We start from the raw sequence: 25,063 nt of genomic DNA on the forward strand, positions 1-25,063 counted from the left end.
GGCTTCATTGCCTGGAAGATGGCCGACATAATGCAGTTGACCTGAGGCATCTGGTTGTAGGCTGGAGACTGGCAGTCGTGAAGCCTGTACATCTTGGAGAACAGCTCCGTGTACAGCTTCAAGCTGGCAAGGTTTGGCCAAGAGCTCTGGACCAGGTCATCAAACTCTGGAACCATGGTAGGGTCTGGTGGACTGGAGTTGGTTGGTGAAGTCTATGCCAAGGTACTTGGCGGCTCATGCTATGAGGCTCTGAAGCTCCTTAGCTGCCAGTAAGTCCTGTTTGGAGATAGGACCATCAGTTGACGGAGAGGCATCCTCCCCTTCCACATCACTGAGAGGACTCAAGGCAGATGAGATGGAGGGCTCCTCTTCTTGCTTCACAATGGTATGGGAGATAAGTCTCTCTGCTCGCTTTCCTGAGACAAGGGATGGAGGCATGAAGATGTGTAGTTTGGGCTGAAGTGGGGTATGACACAACAGCTTCTGCACCTTTCCTCTCCAGAGCCTCAATGCACTTCTCCAGAATTGCACACTGTAGCTGGGTGGCCTGTTGCTGGGCCTCTAGTCTCTGTTGAACCATCTCCACCAGCTCCCTGTCTCCTCTCTAACCGGACAGCCTGCCGCGACTCTCTCTGAGACCTCCTCCACTTTCCAGAGGGGCAAAAGTCTGTAGGAGGAAGACGAGGAGGATGGAGAGCGTCTCCGCTGGAGGCTACCGTGGCTCCGTTTGGAGTGATTGGTGCAGCGCGAGCGGCATTTTGAGAAATGGTGTCGTTTGCCGAACCCTGGAAGTCAGCATGTGGGAACCTGACTGGCTCATGGATGGGGTGGAGTCAGCTGACTGCTGAATAGGAAGTTGTGAGAGGAAAGTGTTTTTTGGGATGCTGGAATTGGACCCTGTCTGCAGGGAGAGGATGGTGAACAACACTGGCATGGTGGACGAATATACAGGTGTGGTAGTAGAGAGCCGAGGTGGGGGTAGAATGGGGACTGGGTCTTCCCCCAGTTTTGGTTCCTTGATGGGAGCCGAGGTGGTCTCAGACTTGAGCTTAACTTCAGAGTGTGCTGCCTCCTGCCTCCTCTCATGATCCATTATCTCCTGAACTTTGGTGAAGCGGTTGATGCAGGTGCTCCAGTCCATCTTGGCACACTGGGGGCATTTCCCATACTCCAGCACAGCCTCCTTGGCATGTTGGATGCCCAGACAGTGCAGGCACAGCTCATTGGTGTCTTTGATAGGAATCTTGTGTTTGCGAGTCACACCACGTGAACCTTGGGGATGAAGTTATCATGGCTATGTTCAATGTTCTCAGTTTAGGAGATATTGTTGGCTCCCCTGTAACAATAAAATTGCCATATGAGCCCAACACAGGTCATCAACGTTCATCATAATTGTACATATATTTTTTAATGTTTAGCTGACTAGCTTGGTCAGTAGCTAGCTAGCTATCATAAACTACTGCTGGCTACGAGCTAGTCCATTGCCGAAAAGCAAAATAATGAAGATTTTATTAGAAAATGGCAGAATACTTAAAAAGGTTCTATATATATATATATCTCATAAACATCATTTAAAAATTAGACTAGGCAGTATATGCGAATACAATTTGCATTAAACTGTCTTTGTGTTGTCCTTCATCCATGTTTGTTGATGTTGCGGAGACCAACCAGGCAAGTTACCTAGAAGGTAAACAAACATGCATCGAAAACGTAGCTATGCATATTGGAGACCATACGGAAGAATGCACGCACTCCTACCCCCATCCGAATCTGATAAGGTTTGCTTTGTTGTTTATTCGAAATTATGATCTGCAAGGATACAGGAAATGTGTAAATATGTCCTGCAGAGTCGCACAGAGTACGAACTCTGTGCGACAGAAGCTAAAGAGCAAAGATATTGTAGTAACAACCAGATCCCACGGTCTCCTGTAGAATTAGTGAAAACACTAGAATGCACATGAACCTGATGGTATAAAGATCAGCCATTTGGTCAGGGAGTTGGTCAACCTGCCAGTGCTGTGATAAGATAGTGTAAAATAATGCATTTGAATGTATCTGCACTGAATGTTTGTTAGCTAGCTAGCCAGACAGTTTTAGATGAATTATTCCATACATTAACATTAACTGCCAATATTCTATTCAAACTATGCAGTCAATCCACAGCGTTGAATTTGTCCAAAATAAACTATTTTCAGATTAAAAAATTGTTTATTTTCGACAAATTCAGGGGTGTACTCATTCAGTTGATTCTGTTGTGCAACCGAATGCTTTGCAACTGTTGATTACAGCCCTAATTACAACGAATGATTACAGCCCTAATTGATTGAGGAGAAGGCATAGCAGCCATATTGGTCAGGGAGATATCCAAACCAGTGTAATTGGAATGAATGGCAGTAGAGGCCTAATCAACATTTGAGTAGGTAGGAGGAAGGTCATTTTGGGTGGCTTAAAGTAGACATTTCTTCAGTTTTTGGAACCGCTTGCCTTTGACATGCCGTAAGAGGTGTGTTCAGCCTCCTTGTATTTGGGTGTACCACAGCATCTGTCCAGAGACAGATTTGCAACTGTTTGTACTTTCTACTAGACAAATGTAAGTAATGCCCTCCCTGTTTTGTTGTTTGCTTAGATTTTGCAACAGAATCAGTGGAATGAATAGACCTCTTAAGTCCCTCACCGTTTCATTTGCTTTTGTTTAAGAAACATTTTGCAAATGAATACAACCCAGTCTTTAAATACCTTAGCTGGCAGTTACTGTATCAAACTTTTCCATAATCTCTTCTATTGATACTGAATGAATACTCTAGTATGTTAGGGACCTTTTCATAATTGGAGTTATATGATGAAGATGAAATGCTGTAGTTGAAATTATAAACAGGACTACATTTACTTCTGGGCATTAGCAGAATCCATGTTATGGCTGGAAAATGCTTGTGTGAGGAACATTACAGATGTAGTGTTTATCTGTCAACTCTTGCTCGAAATAGGACCTACAAATCATTAAGTAGCTGTTACAAGTAGCGTTTAACCATGTTTGCATCTACTTATCAACACTCGACAGGATTCGACATATTCAGAGTACGATTAGAGAAACATTTTATATTCACCTTTATTTGACATTTTTTACTTTCACATTGGTCTTTAAACCTTTTCTTTTCAAGTTATGATTCTTGAATTTCTTCTGGAAACCACCAAACTGAACCTGTTGAGAATACAAAGAGAGCTGTGTTACTAATTTCAGTCATTCAAAAACCACATAGTCAGACCTGTTTGTGTGGAAGACCACGCAACACTATTGGTGTAAAGACAGTGTTGAGAGAGTTAAGCCGTCTGACCTTCTTGCGTTTCTGTGGCGCCTGTTTATCAACTTCCATCTGCTCATCGTCATCCGTTTTAAAGTCATCTTTTTCCGCCTCCATACCCTCCTCAGTCTCTTTTTGCAGAGAAAATAAAGAGGCTGTAGGGAAACAAAAAGCCAGACATCAGTTTTCACCTTCCAGAAAGGAAGGAAATTGATTAAATAAATCTAAATGTACTTGAATCCACATATCAGGTTATTGCTCATCCACAGCAGACATTGTCCCCATTGACTGTTTTACACATTAAATGACTGAGGTACTAACATGGGTACAGGTCACTCATGCTGTCCTCGGAGTCGCTGCCACCCTCATTGCTGGAGTCAGGAGCCCACGCTCCATTCCCCCGCTGGGTGTTGCGCCCCCTCTCCCCATCGCTATCTCTGGGCTTCTTCTGTCGGAGGCTGGCTGGAATGTACTCCATCCCCTGTTGTACACACGCTTCATCTAGGGGAGAGATTAGATCATTCATAAACTGTACTGACAACAATGAAAACAACCTATGTGGTGTTTCAGGTAGTTCTACTCTACCTATCCAACAAAAAAATGGAAAACCCTCTAAAACTTTGAGTGGAAAGGAAGCATCAACATTTGAGTGTAGGAAGGACATTTTGGGTGGTGACAAACTGACATTTCTTCTTTGCTTTTTGGAACCGCTTGCCATTGATGTGCCGTAAGACCTGGTGTGGCAGGCGATTGATATGTCTGAGTGTTAACTTGCAGAAGAGATGATTGCTGTAGGTCAGACATACAGAATTTGTCAGTAACAATTCAAATAACTGGTTGACAGGCAGACAGGCAGCTGATAAATCACACAGGTCCTGTAATCAGGTACTGAAAGTCCTGTAAACCAAGTACTGAAAGTATGACTCTTGGAGAATGACTTACGGTTGCTTCGAGCTGGGCACAACATGAGGTTCATATTGACCATAGTTGAACTCTGCAGTAGAACTTAGTTTCTGATATTTCTTCCCGTTTGTGAAGTTCTGGAGCTCTGTGAGGTTGCAAGGACAATCATGTCCATTGAGTGTGCATTTAATCTGAAAAGGTGGTAAAACAAAAACACTGTCATTTTGTACGTCTTGTTCCTCACATCATTCGCAGATACAGCCAGCCATTTGACAGAGCAGAAGCTAGTGGCTGACAAACTAGCTGCGCAGCCTATTGTCACATCTGTGCTATCATTATGAGCTAACTAACGTTAGCTGGCTAGTTTATACAGTATTTTGTAAAAATACGTTTTTTGGAAATTCTTCTAGCTAACCTTTTTACCGTCACCCGTAAATTCAAGAAACGGATGGTTCAGAAGGAACGCTTTGATATCTGCAGGTAGGTCCTCCATGGTCGAGTAATCAAGTGGCTAGCTCGATAAGGTTATTTTATTTGAGCTCACTAGCTACTAGCTGACTGTCTCTATCATGTATGCAGGGTCCGAGACACGTGTGTACGCCGGCGTATTTCTTCCTCGCAAGATGCGTAAGTACTTTGGCACCACCTATTGTTCATTACGGTATGAAGCAGTCTGAGATAGGGTCTAGTACTCAAGACAAAATAAACAAAACTGTCTGTAAATGCATAAATATCAATAGAAATGGAACGTTAAAATTCATCAAATTAAACACTGAAAAGTTTAACATTAACGTTGGAATGAATGATAGAGGGCATTTGCCAAATATAATATTACTAATATAAATCACAAGATAGACATCACGAAACTGGCCACAAAACTGCCTGATGTGAATCTATCGATCCTGATATTGTGTTCCAGTCTGATACACATGCAAAATTAGATTTTTTTATACTCATCATTACAAGGACAGATATATTGTAGATGTAGATTTATTGAAGTATTTGTAAAGCAATTTTTGGACAATGCGTCAAGGCATCATTTCCGGCAGCTTGTTTCGGTTTCCACTAATTACCACAACCACAAAGGACAAATTGACTATATCGTAAAAATATATGAAATTATAAATGTGCTTTTTGGTCTTAATTTAAGGTTAAGGTTAGATTTAAAATCCTTAAAAAAATATATACATATAATTGGGCGAGGTTTAGGACTTTATGGTTGTGGTAACTAGCGACGACTAATATTGTTATCAGTCAGCTGACAGTGCGTGACAGGTTAGACCAAAGACACTTGCGGTTGCAGTTAAGCAAAATCCAATTTGTGCATTACGATTGTCATTTTAACTTTTTCAGCGGAATTTTCTGTTAGAAGCCCCTCTTATATGTGAAATACACTGGTGATGAACATAGTAATATAAGTCAACTAGCATCTGTTGTTAAGTTAGCTACTATCAATGCTATGGGCTATGTCTAGCTAGCTAACGCATCCTTCCCTATTTCATTTTAGTGTAGTTAATTATACGTAAGCAACAATATGTCTGGACCAAATGGAGATCCTAACATCCCAAGTGACGATGGCATCATTGAGGATGAAGATGAATTCAACGAAGAAGGTAATACTGGTATGTTTCAGATGTCAATGTCATCATACACCATCTAGCGTCATCTCTTCACCTGTGACTAAGGGATACTGTGTGTGTGTGTATTCTCATTCTCCGCTGTCTACATAGGTAAGTCAAAAGAGTGCCTGTATTTGTCTGTTAGGACTTGCATCGTCTCTGTTCTCACATCCACTCTCGTTTGGCAGAGTATGCAGCCATCAACACTATGCTGGATCAGATCAACTCCTGCCTGGATGACCTGGAGGAACGCAACGACTCCCTGAATGGCAAACTACATGAACTGTTGGAGTCTAACCGGCAGGCCAGGCAGGAGTTCAGAGGTCAGCTGACCACTGCTACACCCCCAGGAGAGGAGAAATTGTTCCCAGACCAGGATTCTCCAGCCACTGAAGGGGAGAAGGGCGGAGAGTGAGAGGACAAAGCTTGACTAGAGATCTTCTCATACAAATCAACAACATTCCTTCCATCTATATGAGCATATTTCCTCAAGTGTTTCTGTGTCGACACTTAGATAAGTGTGAATAGGGTTTGTCCTTTTCTGTCCCTTACATGTAGTGCTTATGAATCCACACTCGGCTGTTGAAATGTTAAAATGGTTCCTCACAGGGGAAGGTAAATTAGCCAAAAGCTGACAGTTCATTCTGTGTGTTGAAGTGATTACTTTATACCAACACGTATCCACCATCACATACGATGTATACTAATGTTTAGCTACCTGTATACAGTCCTCAATTGATACAATAGTACGCATTTATCCCTGTGCTTGGTATGGGGTGTAAGCATGTGGAATGAGCTCATTGATTGACATATAACTGGTTGTTTGTAGTCAATATTTACCTCTTTGTGGGGAAACTACCTTTACAGCAATAATACAATATTCCAAATTACGTGACTTTCATTGGTCAATGTTTTTCAGTGATGTGCAAGAAGAGATTAATGTTCTGTGCTGTGTTCCACTTTTTCCTATTCTGTTTTTGTTAGCCAGGTATAAATACAGTATATTTCATGTTACTGAGTGTGACATCTTGAGAATTGCCAACTTAAAGCACTAGCTCTCTAAAACATTTCAAACAATGAACAGGTGTGATATATTCAAGTGAGGCAATAGTCATATTTTATTCATAAATTAAAAGGAACCCAATACAGAAAACATCCCCCAAAAAATACAAGAAACTTCTAGCTGCTAGAAAACAACTATTTTGTTCATCTGAGTTTGTCATTTGTTGAATAAAAATACATTAAGAAACATACAGCTTGGAAATGTCTCTTAAATGACCATTTTTATCACGCTCTGGTCCTGTAATATTTCAGTGGGACCGGAACCAGATAATCTTGCAGACAACTGCGCTTATACCTTCATCAAAACCAATATGTATCTGCTCTTCCTCTGTGCAGGTTAACTAATAAAACAACTGGCCCTTCACTTAAAGTACAATCTGGAAGGGAAAGATTGATTCCTTGAAAGAAGAAAATAAAGTGGCTATTTCCACCTGCTGTGAATGGTGACATTAGTTTTGTGTAGTTCTGTCTACAACTTAAACATCCTATATTCAGTTAGAGAAGTCTCCTCACCAGTAGATCAGTGACAAATGCCTATCCATGTCTTGTGATGGACCATGAATAGATCTCCATTCTTGTGTATTGTATTCTTCTGGTGGACTATTTCTAACTGCATTATTTGGAAGGGCTGATGAGCATTTCACTGTGAAGTCGACACCCGTGGTATTCGGTGCATGTGACAAATCATATTTAATTTGAGATCACAGGCGGATGAATCATTCCATTCCTTCTGTTGGTGCTCTTCAAAATCAGAGCTGCTGGTTATCAGTTTCTTTAACTGCTAGTCTGCTTCACTAATTGACTATCACTGGGGAAAAGACACTTAATTCTCCATGCCAGGGGCCAAGAGTTTTTCCTGACCAGTTAGGGCCCCGAGTTTCACCCAGGCATGTCTCATGGTTAGGAAAAAGTCAGAAGTCCTATCATTCCACTTCATTGGTGTTGATAACCTTGATGTTAGGTTACCTAGCTGAAAGGTGACAACACTGCCATGCAATTCCTGTACGGACAATTCTACTCCAATGAAAACGACTCTACTAGTCAAGTGTACTGGAGCGTACAATATGTGGGTGGGGAAAAAAAGAACGAAGTAACAACGCAATTTAAAAGGTTGGAAAAGAAGCACAAAACTACTCAACTCTTTTAGTGTCACGTTTGTGATGTGTAGACTATGTTAATGCAACATTGCAGGACATTTGAAATTGTAAATATTAAATGGGGTGACAGGCTTTGGAAATCCACCCATCATATCAACTGGCAATAGGTAGACCTAATGCTCACAACTGAGGAAAAATATAAGTGATCACTTACCTTTGCATAAAACTGGTTCTCAGTGGAGAACAAACTATGGCAAAGATAATCTTTTCTCAGCCAACTCTAAAGGAACTGTTTAATGGTCTTAGGATTTGTCTACTCCAGCACTTTCACAACATTATGAGACTTTCAGTAAGAGAAGCTACATTCTAAGGCTCACTAAAAGCATGTACTGCTTCCTAACATTGCAGAAACACTACTGACCTAAAAAAAATTCTCCCAGTCTTGACAAAGCCATATGAGCGAATAGCTCAGCCTTTTGCAGGTTCATGTGCAACTTAGGCGCAACACCAGTGGGATTTAGGCAGAGTTTCAGCAACCACGGGGTTAAAGAGCTAAACAAGTCAGAATGACTTTAGTAGTACAGTGATGATGGGAAAACAGTAGCTCACGCTGTATCTGAGCAGAATAGACAAAGCAGTTCGGACTTATCCCCTTTGAACCTCTAACCTATCCCTTTCGCTTGCTAACACATCCCAAGAAATCTCCATTACAGTTCAGTTTGTGTAAAAAAAAAATGCCAAGGACAGTAACACTTCAACAAAGCTAGGATCAAATCAAGGGTCATCGTTACTCGACATTCAAACAAAAGTACAATTTACTTTTTAAACGTTTAGTCCCCCCCCCACACACACACATTTTTTTTGTTCTTCAGATAAAAGTCAACTGCTAAAATGCTACATTCTAAGTCTCACTAAAAGCTTGACAAAGCATTGTTAGCTTTATGGGAAATGCCTGGACTAAAAACAACACCACTTCCTTCCTAAACGTGGCTACAATGTGTTACGGAGTTAGATTGAACGCGACGTGTTGTTGAACTAAGCTTGACCTGTGTTTTCACTTGACTCTTAACACTTTATGATAGAAACACAAAACGTCCACACGTTGTTTCCCCGACGGTTCTCCTCTTCGGTCAGGTTTAGCTGAACGCCTGTTAGAAATACATCTGTATCTAGTTGTGGTTGTGTTGTAAAAAAAAATAAAAAATGAAACACCTAGGTATGCCAGGAGGACCCCTGGTTTTGAGTTGCCAGGGTGTTCTTTTCTTGGCCCATTGAGCTATACAGAAAAGGAGGTGGGGGATCCTGTCCCAAACTAACCGACCCTGTCCTAGGGTAGCGATTGTACTGGATAACATCTTTTTCTTCCACTCTCTCAACGTCTCTGTGTTGTCCTCCCAGACCTTCTTTTGGATCCCCCCTTCGCGTTCCCGTCGCCCAGCTTCTCCTCTTGGGCAGCTGCCTCCTCTTCCGTCTCTCCCGTGACTGGCTCCTCCTCTGTGTCTTCTGTGACTGGTCCTAGGTCTAGGGTTGGCTCTTCCTCCTTGTCCTCAGGCCCAGCTAGGCTCTGCTGCTCTGGGGTGGCTTGGCCCAGGGTCCCCTTCGTGCTGGTGGTGGTAGGGGTGCTGGTAGTGGCGAGGTGCTGCTGGGATAAAGATGAGGCTGAGGGAGTGTTGTCCTGGGGTTGAGGGCAGGGCTGAGAGGGCCTCAGCGCGGTGGTGGGCGGCAGTAAGGCAGGGCTGCCGAGGACCTCTGAAGGCAGGCTGTGGTTACTGTCACACTCTGCATCTCCGTCCACGGGAGTAGGTTCCAATGTCCCATCCTTCTGGCTACGCAAGGCCCTGTACTTCTGTAAGGGAGAGAAGGCACAAGCGTAAAGGATTTAACGGCGATGACTGCAATAGACAGACAACCGTAGGCAAACCCGTAAATGTTGTGTGGGTAGGGTCTTAATTCATACACAGTACGTGCGATTAATCAACCAACCTTGAGGTTCTCAAAGTGTTTGAGTGACTTGCAGTGCGAGTGGCGGGCTGAAGACTCAAAATGGTAGAAGTGCTGGCAGATTCTACAGAGGAACCCAGCCACGGGAACCACAAAGCTTGAACCTGGGAGATGAGCAGAGAGAGGTACTGTTAGTCAATGAAAATGGAATGGCACATGACAAAATCATAATGTGCAATATACAAATAACATGAACAGAAAAATGATTGATGCGAAATGGCTTTTCAAGTCAGTGACTGGTGTGTGGTGAGACAATCCCCAAAGCCAACACTTGCTTTGGCCGCCTTTCCTTCCAGTTCTCTGCTGCCAATGACTGGAACAAATTGCAAAAATCACTGAAGCTGGAGTCTTATATCTCCCTCTCTAACTTTAAGCATCAGCTGTCAGAGCAGTTTACCGATCACTGTACCTGTACACAGCCAATCTGTAAATAGCACTCCCAACTACCTCATCCCCATATTGTTACTTACCCTCTTGCACCCCAGTATCTCTACTTGCACATCATCATCTGCACATCTATCACTCCAGTGTTAATGCTAAATTGTAATTATTTCACCTCCATGGCCTATTTATTGCTTTACCTCCCTACTCTTCTACATTTGCACACATTGTACATAGATTTTTCTATTGTGTTATTGACTGTACATTTGTTTATGTGTAACTCTGTGTTGTTGTTTTTGTCACACTGATTTTCTTTATCTTGACCAGGTCGCAGTTGCAAATGAGAACTTGTTCTCAACTGTCTTACCTGGTTAAATAAAGGTGAAATAAAAAAACAATGACCCCTGATAGTGTGTGTCACTCACCGTACACCGTGTCAGGGTCATATTCCTCATCTTCATCTATGTCCTCCAGTAAAGCCACCTCCATCTGGGTAGGCCAGCCCTCCTGCCACAACAAACACATACATGACCAAACAGATGGAAACCAACACACACAGTCGTTCCATAGAGAACACTTCAAAATGTCTCTAGTATGGATCCTGTGACAAAGTGAATGTGGGAGAAAGAGCGAGGAACGACAAAGCATGTACGAGCAGACGCCTAACCTTTCCATGGGAGCTGCTTTGGTCACCATCTTCCTCGTCCTCTTCCCCCCCCTCCTCATCTCCGTCATCTACAAAACAGCCCTGTTCGTCCATGGCAACCAGTTCAGCTAAGGCCGCTGGCCCTCCCTCCTCCCGAAGCTGTCGTGGGAGGAGCACAGAACAGTGAATAAGAGGGGGGGAATAGCTGACACTGGTTGCGTCCCAAATGGCACCCTATTCCCTAGTTAGTGCACTATATAAGGAATAGGGCGCCATCTGGGACGCAAGAAAGGTAATCAATTGAATGGATTTACAAGCTGCCGAGGCAGAGATGAGTAGACCGGCGGACACACCTCGCCGACTCTCTGCTTGTGCTCCTGGGACTGCATGTGCTCCAGGAACAGGAGTGGGCTCCTGAAGTGCCTCTTGCAGACAGTACAGGAGGGGTTGGAGGTGCGGCTGGTCAGCTTGTGCTCAATGGTCCTGCGGTGGTCCATGACTGTACTGGTGTAGTGGACTTGGCAGGTGGCACACCAACGCTGCAGGCCGGGTCTCTTCTCTCTGTGTTAAACACACACAGCTCTGAGGACCATCAGGGTCGTATTCATAGACCGTAGCAAAACATTTTGCAATGGAAAAGGAAAACAAGCGTTTCTTATTGGAAAAGTTTAGACAGACCCTTCCTATTTGGGTCAGTTTTCATCCGTATGGTGCCTAATGACGTGCATTAGTACTGACCCGTCCCTGAAGGAGCTGTCCCTGCAGCCTCCCTGCAGTGACTCCTGGACGCGGGGCATCAAGGTGACCAGACAGGCACTGGACATGTGTTGGATCTCCATCATCCTCTGCTGGTGGACCAGGCTGTTCATGTGACTCTGGAAGTCCTAAAGACGAAAAATAAATGGAGCGAGAGGGAGAGAGAGCGATACAGCGAGAGAGAGCGATACAGCGAGAGGGAGAGAGAGCGATACAGCGAGAGGGAGAGAGAGCGATACAGCGAGAGGGAGAGAGAGCGATACAGCGAGAGGGAGAGAGAGCGATACAGCGAGAGATGGAGAGAGAGCGATACAGCGAGAGATGGAGAGAGAGCGATACAGCGAGAGGGAGAGAGAGCGATACAGCGAGAGGGAAACAGCGAGAGAGAGCGATACAGCGAGAGGGAGAGAGAGCGATACAGCGAGAGGGAGAGAGAGCGATACAGCGAGAGGGAAACAGCGAGAGAGGGAGAGAGAGCGATACAGCGAGAGGGAGAGAGAGCGATACAGCGAGAGGGAGAGAGAGCGATACAGCGAGAGGGAGAGAGAGCGATACAGCGAGAGGGAGAGAGAGGGAAACAGCGAGAGAGGGAAACAGCGAGAGAGGAGAGAGAGCGAAACAGCGAAACAGCGAGAGGAGAGAGAGCGATACAGCGAGAGGGAGAGAGAGCGATACAGCGAGAGGGAGAGAGAGCGATACAGCGAGAGGGAGAGAGAGGGATACAGCGAGAGAGGGAGAGAGAGGGATACAGCGAGAGAGGGAGAGAGAGGGATACAGCGAGAGAGGGAGAGAGAGCGATACAGCGAGAGAGGGAGAGAGAGCGATACAGCGAGAGAGGGAGAGAGAGCGATACAGCGAGAGAGGGAGAGAGAGCGATACAGCGAGAGGGAGAGAGAGCGATACAGCGAGAGGGAGAGAGAGCGATACAGCGAGAGGGAGAGAGAGCGATACAGCGAGAGGGAGAGAGAGCGATACAGCGAGAGATGGAGAGAGCGATACAGAGAGAGGGAGAGAGCGATACAGCGAGAGATGGAGAGAGCGATACAGAGAGGGAGAGCGCGATACAGAGAGGGAGAGAGCGCGATACAGAGAGAGCGATACAGAGAGCGAGCGATACAGAGAGATGGAGAGCGAGCAATACAGAGAGATGGAGAGCGAGCAATACAGAGAGAGAGCGATACAGAGAGAGATGGAGAGAGAGCGATACAGAGAGCGATACAGAGAGAGAGATACAGAGAGATGAGGTAGAGTGATTCCTCTGTCGGATACGTCGAGCTGAGTGCTTGCCTTGGACCATCCAAAAGCAAACACATTTCACTCTACCCCCCCAGGGTGTGTGTGTGTGTGTGTGTGTGTGTGTGTGTGTGTGTGTGTGTTGCGCTACCTGCTGGTTGTGACAGGTGATAGTGCAGATGTAGCAATAGAACTTGTTTGCAGCATCAACCCCCTCCTTGCCCTCTTCCTGCCCTCCTTCCAATACCCCTGAGGCAGCCTTGCCCTCTGCCATGTCCTTTAGGCCTGGTGTAAATGCCTGGCGCTCACCACTCAGCTGCTCAGAGGCTGGCATGGCCGACACACCACTCTGGACCTGCTCATACACAGGGGGGGCCCTTAAAGCAGGTCATGATATCACTTTGGGAGCAGAAATCAGGTGCCATCTGTCTGATCTAGCATCACACTGACAGTTTGGTCTTCAGTAAAGCCTGATTATAAAAAACTCACCTTGGCTGCTCTGCTTTCCTCAAGTGCCTCTGGACCAGCCGTGCTCCCATCCTCCAGAATGAAACAGTCTGTTCATGGAAGCGAGAGACCAGGTGAGATAAGGGGGAACCACACGTGAAAGGCCAATGCTGTAGCTGGGTGGGAGGAGGAGGCGTGGAAGGATGGTATACGAGACCACTCACCTTCAAGCTGGCTGTCATCTGGTGGGCTTTGATGCACTGCTGCACCTAGGACCCCATCTGTCTCCGGAGGCTGCTCCGCAGTCTCCTCTGACCTGAGACAGAAAGGATCAGGGAGGGGATACATGTCACTAAAAGCTGCTACCCTCCAAGGACTCATCTCAACACATGGATACTCAGTTAAGTGTAATCTGAATAGGTACGTAAACAAAACAACTGCCCAACTGCTCTAGACCTTGAGATATTCTCTAAAGTCAAAACAGTGTTACTTACCCCTCTGTCCTCTGCTTCTTCAGTGCCGGCTCCTTGGGCTCAGGTTGCACTGAGGGCCGTGCCTGTCCACCTGGCCCTCCCACTCCTCCATCTGCAGGGAGAGGGAGACACAAGGCTATCTACTGTTCCAACCACATATTGACTGTTTCACACCCACTCAAAAAACATACAGAGAAGGAGACATGGGGAAAAAACAAACCCTTTTCATGCTTCTGAGATTTCACAAGCTCTAAAGGAAAGACACCAAATTAACACTAGTGCTAGCAGGCGTTGAGTGCTCAGGTACGGTCCTACCTTTGAGAGTCTTGTCATTGGGCAGGGTCCTGCTGGCTGCAGGTTGGTTATCTGTGCTCCCCCCGGCTCTCTGCTCCCTCTTTCTATCCGGGTACCGTGAAGCATAGTCCTACATGGACAGGGTGAGCCATTTGATCAACCAATCAACTACTCCCTCAGCGATCAGAAAACAGTTAACGTGTGAAACAGGTATAGAGGACTAAGAAGTGTTATTTGAGCATTTCAGTAGAACAGTGCATTGGGAAATGATTCAGATCCCTTCACTACTCCCTCAGCGATCAGAAAACAGTTAACGTGTGAAACAGGTATAGAGGACTAAGAAGTGTTATTTGAGCATTTCAGTAGAACAGTGCATTGGGAAATGATTCAGATCCCTTCACTACTCCCTCAGCGATCAGAAAACAGTTAACGTGTGAAACAGGTATAGAGGACTAAGAAGTGTTATTTGAGCATTTCAGTAGAACAGTGCATTGGGAAATGATTCAGATCCCTTCACAGCCTTATTCTAAAACGGATTAAATAAAAAAAGGCCTTTATCAACACACACTATAATGACAAAGCGAAAAACAATGCAAATGTTTTAAAAATAAAAAACAGAAATACCATATTTAAGTATTCAGACCCTTTGCTATACATTCAAGCCTTTATGGTAGAGTGGCCAGAAGGAAGCAACTCCTCAGTAAAAGGCACATGACAGCCTGCTTGGAGTTTGCCAAAAGGCACCTAAAGACTCTCAGACCATGAGAAACAAGATTCTCTGGTCTGATGGAACCAAGATTGTACTCTTTGGGCTGAATGCCAAGCGTCACGTCTGGAGGAAACCTGGCACTATCCCTACGGTGAAGCATGGTGGTGGCAGCATCATGCTGTGGGGATGTTTTTCAGCGGCAGGGACTGGGAGACTAATCAAGATCAAGTGAAAGATGAACGGAGCAAAGTACAGAGAGATCCTGGATGAAAACCTGATCCAGAGAGCCCAGAGAGCTCAGACTGGAGCGAAGGTTCTCCTTCCAACTGGACAACGACCCTAAGCACACAGCCAAGACAAAGTAGGAGTGGCTTCAGGACAAGTCTTTGAATGTACAGCCAGAGCCAGGACTAGAACCCATTCCAACATCTCTGGAGAGACCTGAACATAGATGTGCAGTGACACTCCACATCCAACCTGACAGAGCTTGAGAAGATCTGCAGAGAAGAATGGGAGAAACTCTTCAAATACAGGTATGCTAAGCTTGTAGCGTCATACCCAAGAAGACTCGATGCTGTAATCACTGCCAAAGATGCTGCAGAAAAGTACTGAGTAAATGGTCTGAATACTTACGGAAATGTTTTTGTTTTGTCATTATGTGGTATTGTGTTTAGATGAAATAGTTTTTTTCCTCATCGATTTTAGAATAAGGCTGTGACATAAGAAAACGTGGAAACGGTCTGAATACTTTGCGAATACACTGAATACGCATTTTGCCTAATCATGATGTGGCAGGTGACACTTTGCTTCTTGAAAGTCCAATATCTTGAAAACTTGACTGCTGACACGCAAAACATTTTGGCAACGTATCAAACAGTTGACTAATGAAAAAAATACAGAAAGATAGTTTGAGTGGATTTCCCCTTTAAGCCTCATAGCATTGTCCCACAGTTTCAAGACAATCACAGCAATCTTAACAACTCAGACTAAAACTCAACCAGAAACTGCTCAGAGTGGGTGCTCAGTGCCTTGTAGTTCTCCATAATGAAATAGAGGTTGTGATTACATTGTTGTTGTTGTAGTAGCGGGTGTGGGGATGGTAGTGTCGGGCAGGGAAGCCCATGTGGGGATTCTTCATGGACATGCCCATGGGTACAGGCCCCAGGAGAGAGGACCGGGCCCCCGCAGCAAAGAACTGGGTGAACTGCTGCCCGCTCGCTGTAAAGCCACGCATGCTACCTGGAAAGCCAGAGAAATAAGGAGAGAGGTGTGGGAGAGGCAGAGATGGGGGATGAGTATGAGGGAAGGAGAGAGGTGGGTGAGGCGGAGATGGGGGATGAGTATGAGGGAAGGAGAGAGGTGGGAGAGGCGGAGATGGGGGATGAGTATGAGGGAAGGAGAGAGGTGGGTGAGGCGGAGATGGGGGATGAGTATGAGGGAAGGAGAGAGGTGGAGAGGCGGAGATGGGGGATGAGTATGAGGGAAGGAGAGAGGTGGGTGAGGCGGAGATGGGGGATGAGTATGAGGGAAGGAGAGAGGTGGGAGAGGCAGAGATGGGGGATGAGTATGAGGGAAGGAGAGAGGTGGAGAGGCGGAGTTGGGGGATGAGTATGAGGGAAGGAGAGAGGTGGGTGAGGCGGAGATGGGGGATGAGTATGAGGGAAGGAGAGAGGGGTGGGAGAGGCAGAGATGGGGGATGAGTATGAGGGAAGGAGAGAGAGGGGGTGGGAGAGGCAGAGATGGGGGATGAGTATGAGGGAAGGAGAGAGGGGTGGGAGAGGCAGAGATGGGGGATGAGTATGAGGGAAGGAGAGAGGTGGGAGAGGCAGAGATGGGGGATGAGTATGAGGGGAAGGAGAGAGGGGTGGGAGAGGCAGAGATGGGGGATGAGTATGAGGGAAGGAGAGAGGGGTGGGAGAGGCAGAGATGGGGGATGAGTATGAGGGAAGAGAGAGGTGGGAGAGGCAGAGATGGGGGATGAGTATGAGGGAAGGAGAGAGAGGTGGGAGAGGCGGAGTTGGGGATGAGTATGAGGGAAGGAGAGAGAGGTGGGAGAGGCAGAGATGGGGATGAGTATGAGGGAAGGAGAGAGGTGGGTGAGGTGGAGATGGGGGATGAGTATGAGGGAAGGAGAGAGGGGTGGGAGAGGCAGAGATGGGGGATGAGTATGAGGGAAGGAGAGAGGTGGGAGAGGCAGAGATGGGGGATGAGTATGAGGGGAAGGAGAGAGGTGGGAGAGGCAGAGATGGGGGATGAGTATGAGGGAAGGAGAGAGGGGTGGGAGAGGCAGAGATGGGGGATGAGTATGAGGGAAGGAGAGAGGGGTGGGAGAGGCAGAGATGGGGGATGAGTATGAGGGGAAGGAGAGAGAGGTGGGAGAGGCAGAGATGGGGGATGAGTATGAGGGGAAGGAGAGAGAGGTGGGAGAGGCAGAGATGGGGGATGAGTATGAGGGAAGGAGAGAGGTGGGAGAGGCAGAGATGGGGGATGAGTATGAGGGAAGGAGAGAGGTGGGAGAGGCAGAGATGGGGGATGAGTATGAGGGAAGGGAGAGAGGTGGAAGAGGCGGAGTTGGGGGATGAGTATGAGGGAAGGAGAGAGGTGGAAGAGGCAGAGATGGGGGATGAGTATGAGGGAAGGAGAGAGGTGGGAGAGGCGGAGTTGGGGATGAGTATGAGGGAAGGAGAGAGAGGTGGGAGAGGCGGAGATGGGGGATGAGTATGATGGAAGGAGAGAGAGGTGGGAGAGGCGGAGATGGGGGATGAGTATGAGGGAAGGAGAGAGAGGTGGGAGAGGCAGAGATGGGGGATGAGTATGAGGGAAGGAGAGAGGTGGGAGAGGCAGAGATGGGGGATGAGTATGAGGGAAGGAGAGAGAGGTGGGAGAGGCAGAGATGGGGGATGAGTATGAGGGAAGGAGAGAGGTGGGAGAGGCGGAGATGGGGATGAGTATGAGGGGAAGGAGAGAGGTGGGAGAGGCGGAGTGGGGGGATGAGGAAGGAGAGATGGGGGGATGAGTATGAGGAGGAAGGAGAGAGGTGGGAGGCGGAGTTGGGGGATGAGTATGAGGGAAGGAGAGAGGTGGGAGAGGCGGAGATGGGGGATGAGTATGAGGGAAGGAGAGAGAGGTGGGAGAGGCGGAGATGGGGGATGAGTATGATGGAAGAGAGAGAGGTGGGAGAGGCAGAGATGGGGGGGATGAGTATGAGGAAGGAGAGAGAGGTGGGAGAGGCAGAGATGGGGGATGAGTATGAGGGAAGGAGAGAGGTGGGAGAGGCGGAGTTGGGGGATGAGTATGAGGGAAGAGAGAGGTGGGAGGCGGAGATGGGGGATGAGTATGAGGGAAGGGAGAGAGGTGGGAGAGGCGGAGATGGGGGATGAGTATGAGGGAAGGAGAGAGGTGGGAGAGGCAGAGATGGGGGATGAGTATGAGGGAAGGAGAGAGGGGTGGGAGAGGCGGAGATGGGGGATGAGTATGAGGGAAGAGAGAGAGGTGGGAGAGGCGGAGTTGGGGGATGAGTATGAGGGAAGGAGAGAGAGGTGGGAGAGCAGAGATGGGGGATGAGTATGAGGGAAGGAGAGAGAGGTGGGAGAGGCGGAGATGGGGGATGAGTATGAGGGAAGGAGAGAGGGGTGGGAGAGGCAGAGATGGGGGATGAGTATGAGGGAAGGAGAGAGTGGTGGGAGAGGCGGAGATGGGGGATGAGTATGAGGGAAGGAGAGAGGTGGGAGAGGTAGAGATGGGGGATGAGTATGAGGGAAGGAGAGAGGTGGGAGAGGCAGAGATGGGGGATGAGTATGAGGGAAGGAGAGAGGTGGGAGAGGCAGAGATGGGGGATGAGCTTTTAATATTTATTGAGGGAAGGAGAGAGGTGGGAGAGGCAGAGAATGCTGGGCCAATTGTGGGGATGAGTATGATGGGGAAGGAGAGAGGGGTGGGAGAGGCAGAGATGGGGGATGAGTATGAGGGAAGGAGAGAGCCACCCGGGAGGCGGAGATGGGGGATGAGTATGAGGAGGAGAGAGGTGGGAGAGGTGGAGATGGGGGATGAGTATGAGGGAAGGAGAGAGGTGGGAGAGGCGGAGATGGGGGATGAGTATGAGGGAAGGAGAGAGGTGGGAGAGGCGGAGATGGGGGATGAGTATGAGGGGAGGAGAGAGGTGGGAGAGGTGGATGAGTATGAGGAAAAAGATCTAAATGGGGTCATAGTTTCTATCAGGTGGCCTTTGGAGCCACCTGATAGATGTCAATGTTAACAGTGCAGAGACCCATACAGCTTTTAATATTTATTTATTTTATTTAACCTTTATTTCACTAGGCAACTCAGTTAAGAACAAATTCTTATTTACAATGACGGCCAAGTCCTAACCCGAAAGGATGCTGGGCCAATTGTGCGCTGCCCTATGGGACTCCCAATCATGGCCGGTTGTGATACAGCCAAGAATCAAACCAGGGTGTCTGCAGTGACGCCTCTTACACTGAGATGCAGTGCCTCAGACCGCTGCGCCACCCGGGAGCCCTTTTGCACGTACACACCAGCGACGTAGACATAAAGATGTGATACCATATTGGAAACATATGTCAATCTACTCGTCTGTACATTTGCTGACATTCTGAAATGCTCTCACCTTGCATCTGCTGCATCATTAGAGCCCCTTGTAACATTGGGTTGGGGGCAATGATGGTGGCCTGGGCAGCCAGGTTGACCATATGGGGAGGTGGAGGAGGAGCAGGGCCTGGTCCAGCCATGGCCCTGGTGATCACAGAGCCACAGAGCCAATGGGCATTAATTACAAAGCAGTATTTATATCTAAACATAATACAGCCACAGAGTTTGGAACAGTTGGCCAGTGTAATTTTCAATAACAAATACTATTCATACAAAGACAATGTGAGGTGCGTTCAGCAGGACAGAAAGGTGAGCAACGTTTAATTCAATAGAATTAGGGGGGGTGCTACACAAGTTTTGCAAATGGTCACACACATGGTCAGGCCACACCCCACCACACCCACCTGACGGAAGCAAACATACGGGCACAGAGTCTCTAAACCCAGAGGCCCAATATCGTGATACTTCCGGGAACGCATCACGAAGCATACCAAACCGGGGTTTGGCAAGTCAATAGGAGAAGTGAAAAATGTGCCCTTAGTTCATTTTCTCAACATCTAAATGGCAAAACCTAATGCTGAGTGATTAACCAAAATGTTAGTTATTTTTTCATTTGTTAAACAACTAATTGACAGACATCAGTCAATTATTTGAATTCCATTTTGTTCTGTTTTTTCCCCCCTTCTGTCAGCGCAAAGCAGTTTCCCTAGCGATCAAACAGCACAAGCCCGAACTGTGCAATGTAATAGCAAGTTGTAGTTTCCAACAATATTAGACATAGTTCAGCGCAGAAAACATGGTTTAACTGACCAACTACTGGAACTCACAGCTCATCTAACTGACCAACTACTGAAACTCACAGCTCATCTAACTGACCAACTACTGAAACTCACAGCTCATCTAACTGACCAACTACTGAAACTCACAGCTCATCTAACTGACCAACTACTGAAACTCACAGCTCATCTAACTGACCAACTACTGAAACTCACAGCTCATCTAACTGACCATGTAACTGACCACCTAACTGACCATCCAACTGACCATGTAACTGACCATGTAACTGACCACCTAACTGACCATCTAACTGACCAACTACTGAAACTCACAGCTCATCTAACTGACCAACTACTGAAACTCACAGCTCATCTAACTGACCATGTAACTGACCATCTAACTGACCATCCAACTGACCATCTAACTGGCCATCCAACTGGCCATCCAACTGACCATCTAACTGGCCATCTAACTGGCCATCTAACTGGCCATCCAACTGGCCATCTAACTGGCCATCTAACTGGCCATCCAACTGACCATCTAACTGGCCATCCAACTGACCAACTACTGGAACTCACAGCTCATCTAACTGACCATCCAACTGGCCATCTAACTGACCATCTAACTGACCATCTAACTGACCACATCTAACTGGCCACCTAACTGACCATCTAACTGACCATCTAACTGACCACCTACTGGAACTCACAGCTCATCTAACTGACCATCTAACTGACCACCTACTGGAACTCACAGCTCATCCAACTGACCATCTAACTGGCCATCCAACTGGCCATCCAACTGGCCATCCAACTGACCATCCAACTGGCCATCCAACTGACCATCTAACTGACCATCTAACTGACCATCCAACTGACCATCTAACTGACCATCTAACTGGCCAACTAACTGACCATCCAACTGACCATCCAACTGGCCAACTAACTGACCATCCAACTGACCATCTAACTGACCATCTAACTGGCCATCCAACTGACCACCTACTGGAACTCACAGCTCATCTAACTGACCATCTAACTGACCATCTAACTGACCATCTAACTGACCATCAACTGGCCATCCAACTGGCCATCTAACTGGCCATCCAACTGGCCATCCAACTGGCCATCCAACTGGCCATCCAACTGACCATCCAACTGACCATCTAACTGACCATCCAACTGACCATCCAACTGGCCATCTAACTGGCCATCTAACTGGCCATCTAACTGACCAACTACTGGAACTCACAGCTCATCCAACTGGCCATCCAACTGACCATCTAACTGACCATCTAAATCTTTTAAGGGGGGGGTGAGAGGGATTACCTAGGATAGGATAGGGTAATCCCTCTCACCCCCCTTAAAAGATTTAGATGCACTACTGTTCCACTGGATGTCATAAGGTGAATGCACCAATTTGTAAGTCGCTCTGGATAAGAGCGTCTGCAAAATGACTTAAATGTAAATGGTAATTAACTACAATGACCATAATCCATTGTACGTCTACTGGTCCACTGTGTGGAGCAGACACGTAGATGGAGAGAAGAATGCACGACCGAGAGGGATAGAGAGCAGTTGCTTCACGAGCTATCTCTACCTGAAAATACATGATTAAGTGATTGATAGTTGGCATTCAGCAGTCATAAAAGTATGCCTTATTTATTTTGATGAACTACTAAAAATAGCGATTTTGTCAGACAGCAGCTCTAGAGATGAGATGAGTTGGAATGAAATAAACTCATCAAATAAAACAAATGTGATATACACAACTGTAATGTGAATAAATGATGGTTAATAATTGATAAGCACTAATGGGCAGTCACTACCATCATGCGACATATTACGAATTGTTTCATTTTGTGTTGTTCAGCATTCAACCCACAAAATGCATAGTGCATTTAAAGTAAAACATTTGTATTGAAATCGAAAACCGGGATAATTTTTTAATTATCGAACTGAAACTACCTCAAAAAGCACTAAAATTACTCAGCACTAGCTAAACCTAGATTCGGGCCAATGTCTTAAGTAGCTGAAAGTGTACTACAACCTTGTGAAAGTGACAAACTGACACGTTTGAGTGACTTTGATTAAACGGCCTGCACATGTGCAGTTCAGCACAAGATGACCGTGTTTCTGCGCATGAGCTTAGCCGATTTACGTCGCCATGACATCGTCTACAAGCGTGATCGGAGATTTCTATTGGATTAGGAGTTTCTAGGCCTCTTTATTTAAAAATGGTCTTTGATACCGGGGTGCGTTCAGTTTGCTTAAACTTTTGCTAAGTAGTGTGACAGTTTGTTGCATTTCCCTAAAACGATGCCCACCGTTCTTCAGCCTATGGGGTATGTTTGCTCTTGTTTGGTGGGTGTGTGTGGCAATATGTGGCCTACGACATAACTGTGTGAATTCACTGTTTCACACAGTTCTGTCACACTGAACATAATCCTGGGGTACATTCAGTTGGATTCAACGTTTGCTACGTCGCCTGCCGGTTGGTACTCTACACAGGTGGTACCTTAATTGGGGAGGATGGGCTCGTGGTAACGGCTGGAGCGAAATCTGTGGGATGGTATCAAATACATCAAACTCATGGTTTCCATGTGTTTGCCATTCCATTGGCCCCGTTCCAGCCATTATTATCAAATGTATTTATAAAGCCCTTTTTACATCAACCGTTGCCACAAAGTGAAAAACAGAAACCCAGCCTAAAACCACAAACAGCAAGCAATGCAGGTGTATAAGCCTTCCTCCCCACAGCAGCATCCATTGGTACTGAACAACAAGTTTCCCCAAAATGGTGTGCACTGTTCTTCAACAGGGGTGTACTCACTAGGAATCAAATGAGGGGCCTATCTGAATTTGTCCAATATCAACTTGCTTATGTTGCAACTGTTTGCTTTGGTTTAATGATTACAACCCAGCCTTTAAGGTACTTCTACTCCCGTTTGGTGGGTGTGGCCTGATCAACATGCGTGTGACCATTTTAAATCCCAAAACTAAATGCAGCACACACCAAACACATCTCCCTCTGGGCCACCATAATCACACCGTTCTTTAACAGGTTGTTCAGTAGAGTCTTTTCCGTATTATTAAACGCCCTTCTCTTGTACTGAATGCAACCCCCTGTAGAATGGTTTTCAGCGTTTTGGGAAAGCTTGTCTAAAACAGTTAGGCAACGTTGAATGAACTGAACCAGAGGAAGATATATCTAGATCATATTTGACTGAACGCACCCCTGGCAAATGTAATCCCAAGCTAAACATATTACTGCTTGTCTGATTTTAGAAGCTGTTGCTAACAAGTCAGATTTAGGGCCTTATATCCACGACCTCGAGTTCACATTTCTTACCGTCCTCTTTGATGGTGATGTGGAACATGGTGCGATGGAGGGGGTTGGGGTTGTGGTGGAGGAGGAGGCGGCGGGGGCTGGTGCTGGAACAGTTGCTGAAGCTGCCGCATATGATGGTGAAACTGTTGCTGTTGTTGGTGCTGTTGTTGGTGGTGCTGTTGGTGGTGGTGTGGGTTAAACATCCCGGCGTTGTGTTCAGTAACGTGTTAGCTAACGTTAACTGTCCGTGGTTGCTTGCAGAAAAGCTTATCGACGATACCTCGGCTCAGGATCTTGATAAGAAAAAAGAAAAAAAGCTTTTGATTATCTGATCCACAATAAACCTTGAATCCAGCTACATATCATGCGGTGTATAACGTTGGCTACATAACAGTTAGCTAAATACGCCTCCTGGCTATATAGAACATAATAAATACAGCTCGTTGAAGTGTAAGTTATTTGTGATTTTCTAGCGAGGATGTTCTAACGTTCCTGCCCGTGGTTTCTAGCTAGCTAGTCAGCATTAGCAACGCTACAGTCCGTGTCTACAACCTCTGGCAAACATAACTAGCTAGCTATCTACCCTATAACGTTAGCTAGCTAGCAATTTAGCCTAGCATTACCAACATAGCTAGCTATTTGGCTTGCATTAGCTGCAAGCTTTAGTTAATGCCTTTGTTTTATGTAATCGGAATAATCAATGGTAGCGATCTAAATTGTATTTACATGTAATGTTTTTTTTAACCATATAACGATAACCTACGTTTTAACAGAAAAAAAGAGTTAAAATGATTTTAGAAGCGCAGGTTTGTATCGGTCTACAGCCTTTTAAAATTGATCAGTGATTGTTCCGTTGAGACTGCAATCGCTGTGAAGCAGGCAAGACTAACTAAGCTTTTCCGGGTAATTTTGGAATCATTCAAAATAAAAGTCCCGTCTCGTGTACTTTGTAAATAAAACAGTTGGGTGAAAATGATGGAACATTGACACAATTATCAATACATTTTACACTAGTTATATTACAAATAATTATTCAAAGTATGTCTATGAGATATTATGTGATGAAAACATATTGTTGTGTGTAATCCTATCATTTATTGAACTGTACACAATCTTCTGTATATTGTGTCGCAGTAAAAGGGGGATCCGTTCTACTCAGGAGCAATTCTGCTTTTCAAATCCAAAATCCAAATCCCCAGCATGTTACTGCTCATTTAGAGGACTTTTCTTCTCGTTAATTTCTTAGAAAATTAGCTACTTTATATTCACAGTCTTGATTTTCTCATTTGTAATAACAAGGCAGTGGTTGATGGCAAGAATAGGAAAGATCTCATCCTTGAAATAAGATACGTTTCAGATGGTCAAAGGTTACCTTGAACAGGGTAGGATTTGTAGCATGTATGTTTACACACTGCTGGGGGTGTAAAG

General features: G+C 46.0%; 3 protein-coding genes across 7 annotated transcripts; 1 reads left to right on the forward strand and 2 right to left on the reverse strand.

Moving 5' to 3' along the window:
- Positions 1 to 1,252: 1,252 nt before the first annotated feature.
- On the reverse strand, positions 1,253 to 4,811 carry LOC115101176 (surfeit locus protein 2-like). The gene is made up of 7 exons (XM_029620458.2): positions 4,618 to 4,811; positions 4,242 to 4,393; positions 3,985 to 4,088; positions 3,621 to 3,800; positions 3,333 to 3,454; positions 3,105 to 3,199; positions 1,253 to 1,336 (listed from the first exon to the last, which is right to left on the reverse strand). The coding sequence occupies exons 1-6, from the start codon at positions 4,693 to 4,695 to the stop codon at positions 3,107 to 3,109; spliced, it is 729 nt and encodes a 242-aa protein (XP_029476318.1). The 5' UTR covers positions 4,696 to 4,811; the 3' UTR covers positions 1,253 to 1,336; positions 3,105 to 3,106.
- Position 4,812: 1 nt separating this feature from the next.
- Positions 4,813 to 7,074, forward strand: bbln (bublin coiled coil protein). 5 transcript variants are annotated; one of them, XM_029620461.2, is made up of 3 exons: positions 4,813 to 4,829; positions 5,710 to 5,824; positions 6,010 to 7,074. In XM_029620461.2, exons 2-3 carry the CDS (start codon positions 5,737 to 5,739, stop codon positions 6,234 to 6,236), a joined length of 315 nt encoding a protein of 104 aa, XP_029476321.1. In that variant the 5' UTR covers positions 4,813 to 4,829; positions 5,710 to 5,736; the 3' UTR covers positions 6,237 to 7,074. The 5 variants fall into 5 exon arrangements, with proteins under 5 accessions (XP_029476321.1, XP_029476320.1, XP_029476319.1 ...); XM_029620460.2 differs by lacking the exon at positions 4,813 to 4,829 and adding an exon at positions 5,286 to 5,504; XM_029620459.2 differs by lacking the exon at positions 4,813 to 4,829 and adding an exon at positions 5,286 to 5,477.
- On the reverse strand, positions 6,916 to 24,506 carry ciz1a (cdkn1a interacting zinc finger protein 1a). The gene is made up of 15 exons (XM_029620457.2): positions 24,399 to 24,506; positions 23,657 to 23,928; positions 19,548 to 19,672; positions 15,987 to 16,159; positions 14,233 to 14,341; positions 13,939 to 14,029; positions 13,669 to 13,760; positions 13,487 to 13,554; positions 13,149 to 13,352; positions 11,747 to 11,892; positions 11,362 to 11,569; positions 11,030 to 11,167; positions 10,788 to 10,869; positions 9,964 to 10,085; positions 6,916 to 9,826 (listed from the first exon to the last, which is right to left on the reverse strand). The coding sequence occupies exons 2-15, from the start codon at positions 23,836 to 23,838 to the stop codon at positions 9,353 to 9,355; spliced, it is 2,214 nt and encodes a 737-aa protein (XP_029476317.2). The 5' UTR covers positions 23,839 to 23,928; positions 24,399 to 24,506; the 3' UTR covers positions 6,916 to 9,352.
- Positions 24,507 to 25,063: the final 557 nt, after the last annotated feature.

Source organism: Oncorhynchus nerka, linkage group LG19, assembly GCF_034236695.1.
Source record: "Oncorhynchus nerka isolate Pitt River linkage group LG19, Oner_Uvic_2.0, whole genome shotgun sequence".
Lineage (NCBI taxonomy): Eukaryota > Metazoa > Chordata > Actinopteri > Salmoniformes > Salmonidae > Oncorhynchus > Oncorhynchus nerka.

Coding starts and splice junctions, on each gene's coding strand:
- LOC115101176 (XM_029620458.2), bottom strand. CDS start 4,695: ATGGAGGACCTACCTGCAGATATCAAAGCGTTCCTTCTGAACCATCCG. Junction 4,394..4,617: donor TTACGGGTGACGGTAAAAAG/GTTAGCTAGAAG, acceptor CCACCTTTTCAG/ATTAAATGCACACTCAATGG. Junction 4,089..4,241: donor GTGCCCAGCTCGAAGCAACC/GTAAGTCATTCT, acceptor TCTGACCTACAG/CAATCATCTCTTCTGCAAGT.
- bbln (XM_029620461.2), top strand. CDS start 5,737: ATGTCTGGACCAAATGGAGATCCTAACATCCCAAGTGACGATGGCATC. Junction 5,825..6,009: donor CAACGAAGAAGGTAATACTG/GTATGTTTCAGA, acceptor CTCGTTTGGCAG/AGTATGCAGCCATCAACACT.
- ciz1a (XM_029620457.2), bottom strand. CDS start 23,838: ATGTTTAACCCACACCACCACCAACAGCACCACCAACAACAGCACCAA. Junction 14,342..15,986: donor GCTACTACAACAACAACAAT/GTAATCACAACC, acceptor CTGTCCATGTAG/GACTATGCTTCACGGTACCC. Junction 11,168..11,361: donor ACAAGCAGAGAGTCGGCGAG/GTGTGTCCGCCG, acceptor CTCCCACGACAG/CTTCGGGAGGAGGGAGGGCC.